Source organism: Hippoglossus stenolepis, chromosome 19 (genome assembly GCF_022539355.2).
Source record: "Hippoglossus stenolepis isolate QCI-W04-F060 chromosome 19, HSTE1.2, whole genome shotgun sequence".
Taxonomy (NCBI): Eukaryota; Metazoa; Chordata; class Actinopteri; order Pleuronectiformes; family Pleuronectidae; genus Hippoglossus; species Hippoglossus stenolepis.
In genome coordinates, this window is record NC_061501.1 from 14108607 (window position 1) to 14126241 (window position 17635).

Sequence of the window (17635 nt, forward strand, 5' to 3'; positions counted from 1 at the left end):
GAATCCTGCTGTAACTGCTAGTTACTTTCTGCATGGCAAGGTCAACTAAATTGCCTGATGAGCTGTTATGGTCTTTTATTCGATGACCTTGACTTGAGAGGGAGCATGAATATCTTCCGCCCGTGGAGATAAAGCGCGGAATGAAACTAGACCATTCTGCTGCAAAGTGGCTTTTTTTATCTGCCGCTTGTGTTCACGGCTTTAAAATGCTTTTCTCTAATGACCTGCCAATATTTACACCTGACATTTAAGTGACAAACATTCTGTATATTATGCCTGTGAAAGCAACATACGACAAGATTTCAGCCCATTGTTCAAAATGGGTGTAGTAGTATTGAAATAGTATCTTTAATACATATAAATATAATATTCATACATAGGTAATAATACATTTATTCATTGTACTACTATGTCAACCATGTGTCTTGAAAATGTAAACTTTTCTTTACTGAAGAAGTTCTGTTAATAAAAAACTTTTAATACCCATGTTTATAGATAAAGCATTTTCTCAGGACGTCCATAACATGAATTTGAATCAAAACTATTGAGGAAACTTGCAGAACTTTTGTCTATGATTTTTCCTCTACTCTGATCTGCACCTGCTTTTTAATTTTGTCTAATAACCTTTACTCTGACAGCATCAATAACTAAAACTAATTAGGCCCTTTAGCCACGAACTGGAGATATTTATTGAATGTGTTTGCTGTAATATAAGTCGTTTTTCAACCTAATATATGATGCAATCATTGCAAACGCAAAATTTTAAAAAGCGGTGGCAAAGATCATTCCCTGAATTTGTGCTGTGAACTGGAGAATTGTCCCATTGTGACGGGGATTTTTCTTTACATATCACAGTCATGTCCGTGTGCACGTGGCTGCCGACGTATTCCCATTGGCAGACATGCTTGTCATGTACAGTGTTTGCAGCGAATGCACGGATGCATCTAATATCCGGCGCGGTGCAGCTGGATACCTGCATTGAAAATAGGATTATCTGCTCATAAACAGGAGCTGCTGCAAGTGCATCAAGCTGGAATCCTACGCACAGACAGACATGAAAAATAGAGCACAATTACATCCATGCAGCTTAGGAGCCTTTTCAATAACAGTGCTGTATATCACCTAGATTTGTCTTCCACAGTTTCGCACCAAACACATTTTTGTATTTTATCCAGAACATGAACGATGTTTATATCAGAGGAGAATAATTCATAAAATGTGCCATTATTCAGTGTCTGATCAACATGGAGCACTAATAGAAGGAATTACACTTCATTATTGGACACAACAAAAGGCAAAAGGATCTTGGCGAGTCAGGTCCATAAACACACGCAATCAGATGTCAGTCACTGTTCATTACATTATTCACTTTGAAGAAGGAGGAAAAGAAAAAGACATCATCACAGCGTCTCAAAGAGCCATACAGTGTAATTATGTTTGTGGGTGAAAATAGGCTAGATTGATTATATGCATTTACAATAATGAGCTGTCAAAGTATTATTACGTTACAGAGCCGTCACAATCTTTGACATAAATCAGAATTAATTCTGCCTTCGGAATTTCTGATCAGCCGTACTTTGTGTTGTTGTCGGGGGGTTGTGGTGTGAAGCGACAGGAGACGTGAGTGGCAAACCGGCAGGCTGATACCCAGCTACAGCTGTGGCGGCCGCTCTCATTAGGGATTCACAGAGGTTTCTTTTGATGAGCGGCGCTGCGTGGTTTGGCTCGGGGGCAGACTACTCTTACAAAACTGCTGGAGCCGGGAGACAGACAGACAGTGAGACATGCATGGCGGCTGTGGCGCTGGGCGGGCAGGAGTGTCAGCTCTGTTCATGCAGAGGATTGTTTTGCAGCGCAAGGCCCCCGACTCTCCCCCGGCTGATTGGTGTGGCTTCATTAGCAGGGGCTGCGGCTCCTCCGATTAGCAGTAATTAAAGAGAGAAATCAGAGCGCTCGCCTCCAGTCCAGACACAGCCAGTGCCTGTCAAGCGAGATCGCCATGGAACAGATCGAGCGTTGTTGGCCTCCTGCCACTCCACAATCCCCTCTGTCCCCACAGTCTGAGTGTGGAGGAGAGGTATGGGGTGTCGGCGTCCGTGCCAAGTTACCCCCCCTCGGTAACCCCCAGGGTTACACAGGCACACACGCCTCTCCCCACGGGCGCACGCTGGACCAGCGTTGTCATGGCGATAGCAGGGGAAAATGTTTAATGAAGACACTGATGAGAATTTATGAGGCAGTGGCTGTGTGCGTTTACAGGGATACGACCCTTAGCCTATCACGCGCTGCCTCCTGTGGTTCTACATCTATATCTTCACTTACACAAGCTGTAGCTGATCATCGGGGCGTATGCTCCGGCAGGCGGCCTCAATATGCCGCGGGTCCACCAGCACCGAGGTACAGTGGGAGACACATGGCGCCGGTTGTCCAATCAAGTGAATCCAAATCGATCAGAAATGTGTATTGTTTTCATTTTGTCTAAACTGGATGAATCAGGCTATAAGTCTTGAGAGTTATTCTAATGGGGGCAATTTAAATCCAAATTGTACTCCTGTGTGATTCAAGTTAAATTGAATTATGTTTTTTCACACGTGTTCTTCATGTTTGTTTCTGGTTTAGTTTTTGTTTCAAGTGCCATTACAACTAGTTGCTGTTCCATTAAACAGACAGGGTTTTCACCAGCAGTATAACAGCCCTTGAGAAGACACCAAATTTGATTCATTTGAAGTTCGCTGCTGACTTTAGTGAGAACACAAGTGGAACGGCCATCATGGGGCGTGAGTATATTTATATGTCAGGATGTAGTCACAGATGAATCTGGGCAGAAACATTATAAAAAGCTGCAGATGTGTATCTTCTCATATTGCATAAGGGACCATGTATTTGAAATGAGTTTCAACCAATGCAGGGATCAATCATAAATCATTGATCTGAATTTACAGGGTCATATTTCTGAAACTCTGGCCACGACTTGGTCCAGAGACATGTCTGACTACACATTGACCCTTATCTATGATCTGCACCACCGGCAAATATGAATCAGAATCAGGAATGTCAACAACCACACATCACAAAGCATCTAATAAATGTTGAAGTAGGCAAGAAAGACGAAAAATCAATTCAGACGTGCTGGTCTTTTCATAAAGGCACGAAGTGTAATGCATACTGAATGTGATTTAGAAATTGCATGTGGTAGTTTTTCCTGTGTTTCTCACTTCAGAAAGGATCATTTTATTTAGGAATCAGCAGCGTGGAAGCACAAGATAAATTGAAATGCTTCTACAAGCCTCCAGACTGAGTCACTTTAAGCACCCTGCTACTTTCAATATACTCTCTATAATAATTGCTAGTTGCAAAATTGGCTAACACAGTAGCTGGTGCAGGAAGAAGCCTCCATCCACCATGTGAAAGACCAGAATTCAGCCCCCTACAGTAAAGATCATTGCCTGATCACTGATTGTAGTCTTCTCATAGCAATGGTTGGTTTGTCTATATTTGATTTATACAAATATATATATATAAATACTTAAATATAGTACTTTAATACAGTTGTCATCTTAGATACATCTTGGCTTGAGAGGATTGTATAAATATTGTCCATCTGTGGTTTATTATCTTATTTATCTGCCCCAAGGGAAACTTAAAGGGATAGTTCACCCAAAAATTAAAATTGTTTGAGTCCAAAATAAACACTTCTGGAGTCTCAGGGGTAAACAGTGTTGCAGCTGAATCCAATACAATTGAAGTTAATGTTGACCACTTCTACTTTACACCACGTTTTTAGCCTAAATGTCGTCTGATATCCTCCTATTGACCTGCATTTGCGCACTTTTGGGTGAACTATCCCTTTAACTGTCCTAAAATTCCATCACTTCTGCCTCATTCTGGGGTTGTGGTGGATTTTTAACTGTCCACATGCAGCGGAGCCACACTGTGGCTGCAGCTGTGGAGGAATACAGTGATTCCGAGGCTTTCAGGTGAGGACCCAGGTGTGGGGAGGACACATCCTATTGAACCCGTGAAGTCACTCTGTGCTCTCCTCTGAACGCCACTCTTTGTTCCTGTACTGTCAGTTCCAGTATCAGACTCTCCCAGCCCACTAACTCTCCTGTGACTGGGGTTTCAATTATGAATGCTACCTTTGACTACCTCTGTTATTCCGCGGCAGCCCACATATCCCTGCCTGCCACCACTCATGTGTGACTTGATGTATTGTCTCACTGTTTTCCCCTCTTTCAAAATTAATTGCAGTTTTATCTCTCCCCAAGATAAAAAGCCTGCTGAGAACATAATAGTCTAAAAGTAGTGTGGATTCTATTCAGACAAAACAATTAAAACCTTGATGTTTTCCTCGCTGTTTTGGGCCAGATTTTTAGTGGCAGCTCTTTTATCTCCGAGCACAATAGACTGAAGTATTACCTTCAATTACCTTTCGTGATTGGCTTGTGTTCGTGACCTCACTCTGGACCCCGGCCATTTTATTCGGCACCTTCTCTCGACTCCTCATCTTTATCACGATATCCCTCATCAAAAAAGTGAAAAGGCTACATCTTGAAAGTTAATTCCTGTCATTTGCGATTTATGTAAATTCGAGTTGATTTTAGTTTAATTTTCAGGCGTGTGAGCAATTTTTATAACTTGGTTAAATTAATTTTGCCTGACATTTTTGCAATCATGAACCTTACCCTTGTCAGACGTATTGTTAATGTCAACACAGCTGCAGGTAGAGAGGATCATTACCGTCATGTCAAACCATTTGGGATTTAAAGGCCTTTACACTCTGGGGGGTTGATGAACAAACAACGTGAAAATGCAAATATTTGAGAATGTTTTGCACATGACGTCGAAAAGTGCAAAGATGGCAGCGCCTGAATCCGGGATGTGTCAAGTGTGGAGGTGCTGTCTCCGAGTGATGCTCAGTGTTTTTTAAGTGTTTGCACAGGTGGTTGTCTGCTCTGCCACATGGTGCAGTCGTTAGCATGAATTAACTCCTCGTCTTTAAAGGTCCAGTGTGTAAGATCTGGGTGATAGGGATCTACTGGCAGAAATTGAGTATGAAATAATATTTGTGATGTTTTTGCTATTGTGTGATCACCTCAATTGTATGAATTGTTGTTTTCTTTACCCTATTTACATCTATTTACTATGGAGGCCGCCATGTGTTTTTTACAGTAGCCCAGACTGGACAAACTAAACACCTTTTGAGTTTTTATGACAACTGAAGGCTGCCACAGGTCCTCCTTCATGCTTTGAAGGTGAGGTGAGCGTTATTCAGCTGCAACATGCAACTTCATGTTACATTAAAACTTAACCAGCACCACCTCTCTTGCTGTAGTTCCCCATTGGAGGAAGGACCTGGATGCTCTCAGAGTTTAGTGAAACATTAACAGCTTTTTATTGAATTTGTCTTCACACTCCAACAGCCACAACCACAACATCACACAAAAGCCTTTTGTCTTGTTATATCTAAAGCTGAAAGTGTCGAAGCTAAACTTCTACAGAGGACTGATTTTTCCTTCTTATTGTGCTCATAAGAACTAGTAAGCTGTACCCTGCAATAAAAGAACAATGCTGTGTATTACTGTATCGTCTACACGGATCATCAGTGGGTGGGAAAACTGTTGAGTTGTCGTCTCAGAAGCCAGACATGAGCAGCTGCTTTTGTCCAACTCTGTCTGATATCAAGGAGCCATTGTTTTAAAAATAATTATATGAAATATTGAAATCGGTGACAGTTTATTATCGGCTTATGTGCTTCTGCAGGCGTTGCCACGGTGAGGGTAGTGCAGTGTAGGGAACAATCGTGCATCCATCCATTATCTATACCACTTATCCTTTAAGGGTCTCGGGGGGGGGGGTAGTTGGAGTCAATCCCAGCTGACATTGGTCTGGAGGTGGGGAACATCCTGGACCAGGTCACAGGGCCAACATAAAGACATAGCAACCATTCACACTCACATTCACACATATGACATCAGTCTCAAATTAAACTAACCCCAGTCTGCTGAAGAAAACCTGGGATTTGAACTGGGAGCATCTTTGTTGTGAGGTGACGGCGCTACCCACTGTACCACCGTGCCATAATTATCATAACGCTAAGTAAAAGCGCAGCACACACTGTACATACAAAGCAGTTTTAAATGAGCACTAAATGTGTGTTACTTTGTTGTCATCCTCACAGATTACAGCACTTTCCATCACTCTGCAGATATGGTGTGATTTCCTACTCCGGGCTATGACGCCACGGCGGTTGCTTCTTTTTGAAGTGCTCATTGTTGTACGCGTGTGTGGGTTTTTCCCTCTCCGCTTTAAATATAGTCGAGATGACAGGCGTAGCATTTACCTTGATGTTTACTGCTTTTGAACTGCCTGGCACGGGCAATGCCTGGGCTGGGATTCACATGCGAGAGGAGGCCTTATTTGAACAAGCGATTCTGCGAGGAAAAAATAACCAGAATGACATGGCTGACACACGCGGGCTTTGAGTGGCTCCTCTCTGAGCGAGCGACGAGCATGAGACAGAGCAATTCAAATGTTTCAAGTCAAACCCAGAAACGGGACCTTTTTTTTTTTGCATCTTTTGAACGTCATCCATCGGGAAACATGGTGTCTCTCCCCCCCCTCACACAATGCATTTAAGACTTTCACCTCCCTGTCAAGTTTCTGCACCTTAAGTGATGTTAAAAAAAAGGGAGTTTAGACAGTGTCACCTTTTATATGTTATCCCAGTTTTGGTGCTATTTTATGACTGGCGGGCTAAATCAAACCGCGACGTACTAACGAACAACGCGACGAAATGACACCATCGCAACTCACACGCCTTCAAACCAAACTTTGCATTCAATCATCACAGCTTTTGGCTGAGAGCTCGGTTTCACTGCAACTGTTAAAAGATGAGAATGGAAATAGAACACTGGAAAAGAAAAGCATTACCCCCCCCCCCCAGATGAGGCTTTTCCTACCACACACATCTTGTAATATCACTGGAGCAATAATAATAACAGCTGGTGGATCTGATTAAAAAAAAAATAGAGAAATAAAAAAATGAACGCCCTAATGTGTTTTGTTTTGCATACATTTCTCCCTGCGTTACAGTTTGAAGCTAATCCTCCAACACCTTCCCCAAGTGGAGCCGCGGCAACAGTCCTCGCTCAGATATTATTATGAATAATTTATCGCACCCCGTTTCAAAGAGCCGAGCAGGAATCCCAACTATTTTTGGGTGTAATGCTGTAAAGCGCGAGCTCAGAACTGCAGGTACATGTTGCAGCTGTTGGTTTTCTTGTAAACGGCATTAGCCTCTCACTGATATCATTATGGTGTGATTGGTATGTGGACCAGTGGCTCAGTGGGCCTCAGATAAGCCTCCCAGTCCTCTCCACGCTGCTTTCCCCCTCTATTTGCTCAAACATATTACACACTCAGGCTTCTATGTGCCCAGGTGAAGGTGTCCAGCTGCAGGTGTAACCCACTCGGATGTGGTGTTGATGTCTATTTTTGCAAGAGCCACCCACTGGCACCTGTGCACGTATATTCAGATTGCACTCGCAGGGACAGACGTGTAAATAAACGTAAAAATTGTGCAGCCCTGCAGGTGCAAGCAAATATCTAATCTCGGTAGCGTCTCTCCATCCCCCTTTTCTCCTCGACTCACATGCACGAGCGTCGCTGGATGTCTTTGCTCTGCCATCTCAGGTGCTGCACTTGATCCTGACATTTGTTTAACATTCCTCATCTCCCCCCCCCTTTCTCCCAGCGACACGGTGAAGTACCGCATACCTCCTTCTCTCGCTGTTTAAACACGCTCGCAGCTTCTCCATCTTTTTTTTTTTTTATTATTAGAAATGTGTCATGGAGGCAAACACCGGAGCAGCACAGGAAAGAGGACAGATAAGCCCTGCAGGACTCACACCGACTGTTCGAACATGTGTTAGCCCGGGGAAGTACTTACTGATAGGAACACGCAGGCGTATGACAGCATCTCTGAAACATCGCCAGTGACCATAAGAGTGACTTCAGTGTGCTCTTGAATTTGACTGCTTGTGTAAGTCTTTTTTTTATTTTTGGGTGAGTGAGAAGGAATCGATGCACGTCAAACCTCCCTGGTGTGATATCCATTAGCACTGGCCTCGCTGGGGGATGTGACACGAGTTGTGAAATCGTACTGTGCCGTGCGTAGTAGTGGCCGGAACGTGTGAAAATGTGTCCATTTACGCAGAGTTCAAGTGCAGGAAAACATCAGATGCCAAAGTCAGACTTTCCTTCAGAGAGCAGGTAGAGATGGTGTCTCGGATGTTTTTTCTTTCACCTTCTTTCCCCCCCCTTTGTTTGGGATGAGGCCTGACAGGTGGTTGACCCACGGATTGTCCTGTAAATGTGGCAACGCAGGGAGAGGAGGAGGAGGAGGAGGAGGAGGAGGAGAGAAACCTACTTTAGGGACTCACTCTGCTTTTGTGTACGAATGAACAGCTCCTCTCTTCCAGTTCATCAGACAACAGGACAGATATGATCCTATATGGTCGATGTAGGGGGCTGATTTTCTGGGGATTAACTTCAGAACCACTCGCAGGCAGTGACGATAAAAAGTCTCCCACCATGCATCACTCCTGCATCCGTCCTGCATTAGTGCGACAACGCTCGCTGCAGCCGCTTCTTTTTTTTTTGTATATTCAAACTGAATCCTGCGAGATAAAAAAAATAAAAATAAAGAATTTGCCTCTCAAACGATGGTTGGCCGGAACGTTTTCCTACCCTCTGGCAGGCGAATCTGGAGTCTGAATAATTCCTGATAAATGAGTGTGCAAGTGTGCAGAAAGCATGACCTGAAAAGTGTCACTCCTCGCGTGGTTAAATGATGAATGAGGAAGGATCAAAGTTTACTGGTCTGTTTTGGAGGAAGTAAAGAATTTAAGACCATAAAAATATCAGAATCCTCTGTGTCCGTTCTGCAGCTGCATTGTGTGTTAGGTGTTGTATTTGAGGGGGCTGGTGTTGATGAGAAAACTGTTGAGTCAGTTTGAGTGTGTGCTGCTTCAGATTGGGTCCCTGCGGGGGCCGCCTGGTTGGCTCTGCTTTTTTCGAGGGTGGGGTGGTGGTGGCGTCCGATGCGGCCACGGACCCAGGCTGGACAGCGAGCTGGTTTTTGTTCTCCCCTTCACATTGCCAACTCCAGCTGTCACACAGAGGGACAATAGAGGAGAGGAGGGGGTGCTCTCTGAATGGGAAAAAATAAACTGGAGAGCCCCCCCCCCACCCCACCTCCCCAGGACTCGTCATCTGCATTTGACAGGACCCCCGTTCTCCTCTCTTCACCGCCCCTTTTCTTTTTCTTTCTCCTTTTCTCACCCTGTGCTCTCCATAATCCCCCTTTCTCTCTCTCTCCCTGCTAACTGCAGCTGTTGCTCTCCATTGGATCTTTTTTCTTCTTCTTCCAGCCTGATTGCTAATTAGGATAACATTTTAGTGAGTTTTATCTTTAAAACTTGTTAAACTTGCAATTTACCCCCTTCTCCTCCTTCTCTTTTCCTTTACTCCTCCTGCACATCGTCGAAAAGGGAACCAGAGAAAAGGCTCGAGCCAATTACACACAATTTACCGAGCATTTTTCTAGACTGCGCCCAATCTCCTGTGCAGCATTCATATACTTTACAACTACTGTACTGTGTGGTAGCCTCTTATTATAGTGCTCACTTCAGCTTTGAATGCAGGAGCCTACTTTGAAGAATAGACCGGCCCATCTCCCTTATTCTGCTCACATAGCTGAATCCCTGGGAGAGGGAGCGGAGGAAAAGGAGAGCCTGAGAAAACAGCAATTCACACACCCCAACACAGAGACCCCTAGTAGCTCAACAAATGAGTGACTAGCCCTGTGCCCATTCATATCGCCCCTCAGCCCGCAAGCCTATTAGCCAGGCATCGCTCCTTGAACATTCACTGTCGACAACATGTGGAGGCATCGCTATAGCAACCAGTGGATATGACATGTGCAATGGACGGGGACTCCTGAGCTGCTGAATATAAGGAGGGGCTCAGCCTTAACTAAACGATCTGCAAAAAAAAAAGCCCCAGCCCCGCCACCTCCCCATCTCTTTTCATTGGCACAGAGGCGCTGAAAGGACTCACTAGTGGGGCTTCTGCACATTCTTCCGAAGCTCGGAGAATCAGGCGGGCATATCCCACATTCTTCTCCCCTTTTTTCTTATTCTCTCAGACTCTCTCGCTCCCTTTTTTTTTTGCTGCCTTCTTCATCTTGGTGTTGAAGCCGCGCTCTTTTGTTGGCGCGCCGGGGACGCACAGGAGCCGCACATACATGCAGGGGAAGTTTTTTTATCTGTGTGCCTGCGTGTGTGTGTGTGTGGAGGAGCGGACTGAGTGGGCGGCCGGGGGACGCACAGACGCTTCTTGGAGCTGCATGCGTCCGGGTGGTTCGTCAGTGGTTAACCATGCTCTCTGGAATACAAGAGGCAGCAGCAGCAGCAGCAGCAGCAGCAGCAGCTTCATCCCACGTTTACGCACCGTGCGCTCTGCCCCGCGACATGGATTTGGGTAATTATCTCCATTGGCTCCCGAGCGCGTCCTGTTTCTATGCAAGTTTTGTTTCTGTGCAAGTTTTTTAAAATCCGGCAAATATGAGTGAGAGGGATCCTCCTAGAAAACTCGAGATTGTAGCGTCACGTTGAAAAGCTCCGAAAACGTTTTGCAGAAAAATGTCGGAAGCTGTGGTTTTCATTTTTGTTGCCAGTTTGGATCTCCACGAGTTTATGGGATGAAATATGATTTATCATTTGGGAGAAATACGCAAGCAAACATTTAGTTAATCTAAATATGTTAGATAGTGTAACCCTTTTTAGTCCTGGATGTTGAGGCCAGTGGTTTTCTGTGCGCACATCTGGCTGCAGGGGACAAAGTTTGAGTGCAGGTTCATTCATGGTGGGGACCGGCAGCAGCTTCAGCTCATAAATCCTGAGAAGTGAGGGCTCGTAAATCCGCTCGTAATTTACACTATTTTAATCCTGCATTTAGTAGGAAAACACACCTTAATCTCTCATTTTAAATATTTTATGCATCTTACTTCTATTCGGCTCTACCCATTTATTCCCTAAGATCTTGACTGTAATGGAAACGAACATTTTTATGCTGTAGTTTTTATAGTTTTAATTTAAATGTTTTATTCCCTCCTTTTCTTGAATTAATATTACATTTCAAGCATTTTTTTTAGAGCTTGGAAATCTGGTCTAAATTATGAAGTTTAATAATTTCTACCTTTTATTGTGGTTTTTTATTTCAACAATTTTATCAAGCACACAATGAAACCAGGATTTTTTCCTGTTTATAAGATACAAAATTATGCTTTTGAAATCTTGCACCAGGGGCAAAATGAAATAAATAGAAATGCATGGAGGCAGATTTAAGTGTGGCTCAGTTTCTACTTCTCAGATCAGCAGTTGTAGCTGGGACCTTTTTCTTTAAACCTTTGGTTGGTGGAGGTTTGGCAGTTGTGTGTTTAGGAGGATTTTCCTCTTGTATTTTATTTAACATAAAGGTATTGTGATGTGATTGAATGGATGAACAGCCGCCCCAACGACACCTCTCCGCCTGACCTTTCCTCTTCATCATTTAAATAATCCAGAGCAGCCGAAATCCATCTGCCCCTTGTCTCCCCCTCAGATTGGCTAATTCACCACACAGGGCCAAAATGAATAGACGAGAGAAGGAGGAGAAGGGGAAAGTGTGTTCGAGGCTGAGATTAATAACTTCAATGAGTCCTGCACACATTGAAAAACACAAATTTGTGTAACGTGACATTGTGCATTTACTGGAGTTCAAAGAGTGATTTGATCAAAGGGGAGAAAATCTGATTCTCAAATCTGATTCTCAAATTGTACAAAAAAATTCTCCCATATTTCTTCATCAGATGGAAAATCACATTCAAGTAGAAATATTTGCCTAAACCCTATTTTGATTATTACTTTTTTTTCAACATCCATTAATTCAAAAACTGTTTTCAGTCTAAAATTGTTTAATTCAAACTCAAAGTGTTTTTGAATGAAACATTCAGTTTTTTTTTTTAAAGACAAACTCCAATTATAGTTAAATGTTATTATTACAAAAAAGACTAAATGAATAGACAGAAGCGAGCAGGGCCATGAATGTGTTTCTCAGCCTCTCATCTCCTCCCTTTTTCTCCTTCACTCTGTTTTTCCTCTGCTTCCTATCCAACACGATTACGGCCTTCAAACCCTCCTTTATGCTCACAGTGCGTTTGAAGTCTGTTTGCTCCCTCGGTGGAAACGTTCTTATTAATTTCAAGGTGATTAGCTGAATATTTTTTAGGAGATCGTAGTAGTAGGCCATGTCTTTGAGTTTGACTATCAAGATGGCTTTTTTTTTCTGAATAAAGAGAAGATTGTACGAACAGGGAGTAGCTTCAGTTTGTCAGTGCTGGAAATAGGTTAGAGCAGGTTTGAACCAATAGGTCTATAGGGGGCACTTTGCTTTCAGTCTTGAGCCACGACACCGATGTGACATACTGTGTCTGCAGGGCTGAAGTGTTTTCAGGCTCTATATTTTTAGTTTTTTCGTCCGAGAAGCTGAGAGAGAAGATCTACATCCTCAACAAGTATTCTCGGAAATGAAACTCGTGTTGATTTATCGATATGTTCAATTAAAAATGTCCTTTCTGGTGATGTTCATTTGATCCCTGAACAGCACAGATTAAAATCACTGGATCGAGGCCATCTCTCCCCTCCGTGCTCGTGTACGAGCCTCTTCAAAACCTCTCAGTTGTTGTCTAACCTCTTAATGCCTGATTGAAACCGCATCCTCGAGCCTCGGCAATTGCAATCAACAGCAACCGTCATCAGGCCCAACGCGGTAATCGAAAAGACCTGGGCACCCCGCACCACCACTAAAACATTGGCAATTACCAACCGCAAGGTCAAACCGCGTCGTTACTGGTCTGAGGTGAAGTGTCTTGTTTTTGAAAGCGCTATAACAAGATGTAGGCATCCTTTCAGCTCTGCCCATTAAACACCTCAGGCTAAATGTCAGGGCGCCACCATTTTTATTTCTTTATTTCTTTTTTCGAGTCGTAGATTTGATTCACTTCAACCATCAACCTTTCGATATTGCGAGCAGACAATTAGGAGCCTGCTGATGTATTTGCACACTGTTATTGATATTGCCCTTTTTGTAAATGAGCTGTTGGACCTGATGGAATTAGATCAAAACCTGCAAAGAATTGGCTTTTACACAAAATCTGTTTTGTGTGTGAATTATAAGGAGTATAAAGTATTATTTATTTCAAGTAAAATGTGTTGGAACAATAGTATATACGTGTTTTTAAGAGTTAAAGACAAACCTAACATGGCAGGATCACTATGTCTTATCCAAGCAGTTAGCAGCAGATACATTTTAGGTGTCATTAATTTCCCCCTCCCAATTATTGCTCTTAATTATTGCTTTCAAAATGTTCTCTGGGGGTCCTGAGGGAATTTGTCATTACAGTAAATGTCCATAAGTGGACCAGTTACCAACAGCAATTCTTTAACCTGATGCACTGATAAAAAATCTCTCAGATGATATAACAGCACATTAAAAACAGCCCTGCACCTCCCCGTCCAAATTAACATGCAGCGTGGGTGTGAATATTTGAAAAGGCTTTTTTTTTTATTCAACCGGTGGGTGATGCACGAAGGTCCAGTCCAGGGCCACTTGTGTCTCTGAAGTCCTGGTGGCCATTAGCCGTGCGACTTGGGCCGGGGCCTAATCCGGCCTCAACTCTGGACCAGAGGAGCTCATTAAGCCCAAGCTTTTAGTATCCCAACCTCCTGTAGCTGCACAGTGCCAGCTCGCCCCATGCCAGCACTAAATGGGGTTGTAAATATCTATAGTGGGGAGCAGCGTGGCGACAGCACTGGACAAGGGCTGGTAACAGGGGTTGACTGAGTCTGAATGCACATTATAAGGCCAGTGTCAGAGCTGGCTAATGAGTGGGGCCGGTCAGACAGTGGTGGTGGTGGTGGGTTTGGGGGAAAGCAGCTTTCATTTCTTTCTCACTGCAAAGTCAAGACAAGCCTTCAGGTGAAAACTGATGCACTGCAGACCTGATACTGCGGCCGCTGTAAATCAAAAATGACTCCATCCATCAGGAAAGAGACAGAGGAGCATCTCTCACTGCCCTGACAGCGTGTTCTCTCTCTCTCTCCCTGTTTGTGTGTGTGTGTGTCCTCCAGAGGGGCAGCCTGACCCAGATCCCCATGGTGAAGGAGACCAGGGTGGAGTCGGGCCAGTTCCTGCTGCTCTCCGTCCTCTGCATGCTCTTCATCCTGGTGGCGCTGGCCGTGTCCGCCACCTTCTTCTGCGTGCGCCAGCGCTCACACCTCCACATGAAGGAGAAGCTGGCCAGCCTGGGGACTGACACCAGCACTGATGCCACCGCAACCTATCAGGTGAGTCCAGCCCTCTTTGCTATGAGCCAATCAGAGGCCAAGACACTTAGCCAGCTCTCTGCTATTGGCAGCGCTGACAGTGTGTTCGGATCTCATTGGTTTTTGAGAGTACTTTTGTTAATTTGCACATGTTTGAGTGATTCTTCTATCTGCACTTGTGATGGTTTTAAGCTGTTGTCATGATAGTGATGTACTTTTTTAAAATGTTCAATATTTTAAATCAGAAATCACTTTTTGTGTTTATTTAAAACATTTATTTCTTCTTTACTTCTTTATATCTTGGATTTTTGACTTATTGCTTCATGAGATATTCACTGCATCCAATTATTCATTGCTCACCCGTGCCTGTGAAGAGAGCTTGTGTGTGTGTGTGTGTGTGTGTGTGTGTGTGTGTGTGTGTGTGTGTGTGTGTGTGTGTGTGTGTGTCTGTCTGTCTGTCTGTCTGTCTGTCTGTCTGCTTCTGTCTGTCTGTCTGTCTGTCTGAGAAAGAGAATGAGAGAGAGAGGGGGAGAGGGGGGGAGAGGGGGGGAACAGGACGCCGCTGTGACCTATTCCCACTCTTCCTCCAGGGCCACGGGCAGCCTGGGCTGTATTGATTTTCAGCGTTGGGGCTCAGCTGTGCCCAGCGTGGCACATTTATCTGCATGTCGCGTTAACATTTTCAATATTTAATCAGGTTTTCACAGCGCTGCTCCCCCATCAAAAGCTGGGGTAACAGTCTCATAACAGTGGCCATAAATAGAGAAGCAAAAATAAGCAAAAAGAAATGCTTTTTTCATCACTAGAAAAATAACCTGAGCATTTTGATTGCTTATATTGTTAAAAATGTGTCTTCTTGTTGTGCTATGGTGCATTTTTAGCTTCTGTGTGGCACCTGTTCTTTCTCTTGAGGGAAGGAACAACTGCTCTGTCAGACGCTCATGTGGGTGTGTTCTCTGACGGATACAGTTGTTTTAGGAGCTGTTGGCAGTGGGATTTTGTTAGAAAGCAGACACAGTTTCCTCTTGGCCTGTTTTCCTTCCTATTAGGGGTCTGGAAAGAGGTGGGGGGGGGGAGACAGGAGAAACTGTAACCCCATGACCTCTGCTCCTGTCTGGGCTCCGTGTGTCTCTTCCTCTGGTGCTAACCGCATCTCCTGCCTCGCTTCTGGGACCGTTTCTCGGCTCCAGTCCAGCACGGCGCTTCGCAGAGATGTCGAGAAGTGGGATGAATTATGAGGTGGACCAGGATATTGCCCCGAGGCCAAGGCCCAGGGCGCCACTTCATGGCTCTAATCATTAAAGTCCATCGGCGGTAAAGCTGAACCAAGACCAGGGCTTAGAGAGGCCTGTGCTCCGGAGGGAAATATCACTGTGATAGATCATGAGATAGTGTCGGCTTTCACAGGGCGTTTTCTCTGGCCTGCTCTGCCCTCGCTGTTATTAATTGAGTATGGAGATGAATTTGGTGGAGATGAGTGGCTTTGCCTCCCAAATCCAAACACGGTGGGGTAACACAGATTGTGAATTTAATGTAAAAAATACATAGAGCGACCACACCCTATGGAGGGGATGAGGTAAAGTGTAAAAAATGGCTTCTTCTTTGCTTAGATTTTTTTTACTCTTTCTTTCATTGTGTATAGTGTAGAGTAGATAATGCCTCGTCCTCATATTTGTGATGCCTTCCCTCTGCACTGAGACGTGGTGGGAGAAAAGCTGAGTCATTGGGAAAAGTGTAATCTTCACAGCAGTGGCTCTTTTAGCATATATCAGACACCTGGATATATCAATCAAAGTGCAAATGATACTTTACAATTGTGCCAGTGCATTTTTTTTATCTCCTTTGCTTCTGCATGGTTATCAACATTCATATTTGAAATCCTATTTGATTGATGGATGGATTCTCCTGTTGTGCTCATATCTTTGGTCCAAATGCATCCAAGTTATTTCCCCTCAAGTTTGAGTGGGTAGCGATTTCATACTAAAAGATCCATTCTCAAACACTGAGGACAGTCGCTGTGCAGCAGCAGCCAGGTGGGACTCACTGAATTTATTCTATGAATCGTGCAGGGCTCCTCATCCATGTATTTTTTGACATAATTAGTATAAGCTCCATAATCCACAAGGATAAGCCATTAATCTACAGACAAGTGAGGAAAGATCAAGTCCGCCTAGATACAGGATTTTAGAGGGTGCATTTACAGAACTCAGCCCCTAAGAGCAGGGATAAGCACGTAACGTACATAACACTATTGTTAGGCGCATAAAAAGAGGATAAATACACGAAACCTGCAAGGAAAAGGAATCAACTGATGATCCAGTGCTTCACCATCTTCTCCTCTAATCCGTGCAGGAGCTGTGTCGCCAGCGAATGGCGATCCGGACGTCAGAGCGCGTGGAGCGGCCGGAGACCCTGCGCCACTCGCGGCTCAACAGCGTGTCATCCCAGTTCAGCGACGGCCCCGCGGCTAGCCCGTCGACCCGCAGCAGCACCTCCTCCTGGTGCGAAGAGCCGGTGCCATCCAACATGGACATCTCCACTGGTCACATGATACTGGTAAGGAGCTGGTTTTGACTCGAGAAACAACGTCAGCAATGATCCATGTTGAATAAAAAGCAGCAGGAAGTTGGTCCAGGGGCAGTTTGTTTATAGACCCTCTCTGTGGTTCTTAGCATCTGATTGGTTGTAATGAAGCAACCACAGCATCTAATCGTGGTGCGTTCAGTGTAGTTTGGGATTTTTCTAAGACTGACACTAGATCTGGCTTGTGTATAAAGTCATTGAACCATAGCAACTTCCCAACCAGGTTTACTTCTACCCCAAGAGGTTCTTCTGCACTTCTGGGCTATGTGGACTAAAGAGTTGCTAAATTAATTTGTAAAAAATAGATTAGGTTTTAGATTTTAAAGTATATAGTCAGCTTCACTGTCCTTAAATCACATGTTTCAGTTGAGTTATGTTAAAAAGAAATGATAAAAGGTCTACATAGTTTGCTGAAATAGACAAACAGTGGAGATAGATAACTGAAAGCAGTTGAAACACAATAGGAATGTATCAATGGTTGATGTATGTGCTTTTCCAAGTGTTTTTTTAATATAATTATCTTTTTTAAGCAACATCCAGTCTAAAATTAATTCAAATTACCACATTTAGGTGGTATGTGATCTACCGAATCCGATTTTTCAGCTCACATTAAAGTGTACTCT

At 44.0% G+C, this 17635-nt stretch overlaps 1 protein-coding gene across 1 annotated transcript in view; it reads left to right on the plus strand.

Annotated features, from left to right (window-relative positions):
- The window catches only part of ptprn2 (protein tyrosine phosphatase receptor type N2), a 125428-nt gene that overhangs the window by 86634 nt on the left and 21159 nt on the right, over positions 1-17635 (plus strand). Inside the window, exons 12-13 of the mRNA XM_035142956.2 lie at positions 14235-14450; positions 16782-16985. Coding sequence (XP_034998847.1) covers positions 14235-14450; positions 16782-16985 — 420 coding nt within the window. The remainder of the gene's footprint in view (positions 1-14234; positions 14451-16781; positions 16986-17635) is intronic.